The sequence below is a fragment of the Sapajus apella genome, unplaced genomic scaffold, assembly GCF_009761245.1.
Source record: "Sapajus apella isolate SASKATOON/1434 unplaced genomic scaffold, GSC_monkey_1.0 scaffold78, whole genome shotgun sequence".
Lineage (NCBI taxonomy): Eukaryota > Metazoa > Chordata > Mammalia > Primates > Cebidae > Sapajus > Sapajus apella.
The window spans coordinates 10,290,903-10,291,724 of record NW_022437018.1 but is presented as its reverse complement, the minus strand read 5'-3'; the positions used below and the strand labels follow the sequence as shown (position 1 = coordinate 10,291,724).

General features: G+C 36.5%; 1 protein-coding gene across 1 annotated transcript in view; it reads left to right on the top strand.

Moving 5' to 3' along the window:
* Window positions 1-242: 242 nt before the first annotated feature.
* Window positions 243-822, top strand: part of SLC25A16 (solute carrier family 25 member 16) — a 26,450-nt gene continuing 25,870 nt past the window's right edge. The window contains exon 1 of the mRNA XM_032252628.1: window positions 243-359. Coding sequence (XP_032108519.1) covers window positions 341-359 — 19 coding nt within the window. The 5' untranslated portion in view covers window positions 243-340. The remainder of the gene's footprint in view (window positions 360-822) is intronic.

The following is an 822-nucleotide window of genomic DNA, read 5'->3' as shown; positions in this document are numbered from 1 at the left end:
TCAAGCAATTCTTCTGTCAGCCTCCTGAGTAGCTGGGACTACAGGCATGCACCACCTTGCCCAGCTAATTTTTATATTTTTAGTAGAGATGGGTTTCACCATGTTGACCAGGATGGTCTCGATCTCTTGACCTCGTGATCCACCTGCCTCGGCCTCCCAAAGTGCTGGGATTACAGGCGTGAGCCACTGCGCCTGGCTAAGTCTTGTAACTCTTGAAGTAAATCTTCATTATTAAACAGTGAAATGGGCAGGATTTAAAAAATATCTCATTTAAATCAGTGTTCTTGTTTTCTAGTTTATTACTACAAAGCTGGGAGTTTCGGGTCATGTGCATAGATTAATGGCTGGATCCATGGCAGGTAAGAGGTGTTAGGTATATTTTATTTCTGACAAATTAATTTTGTATTAAAATACTTGATTTGGTTTAGGTTATATGTGTGGCATTAGGGAAAGCACAGGTTGCAGGTGTCCTGTGACTTGTAATTTTTTTTCCTGTGTGCATCCTCAAAGAAAAGATGTATTTAAAAAAAAAGTGTGACATTGATTTAGTAGCACACATTTGTTGTTTTTCTATACTCAGTTGTATATGAAATCATTAGTACCCCAACTGGAAAAGAGTCTTTTTATAGTAGAGGATGCGGAATAGTTTCAACTTAAAACTGTGTGAAAAGTTTGCGTTCTCTTTGACAATTCTAATTTTGGAAATTTTTAAAAATTGAAGAAATGTTTTTGAAGGCTAGTCATGTAACACAGTGGGATTGGAGAAAAACAAAGAAACCTGTAACCTACTGTGATCCATGAGTTTTTTTTTTTTTTTTTTTT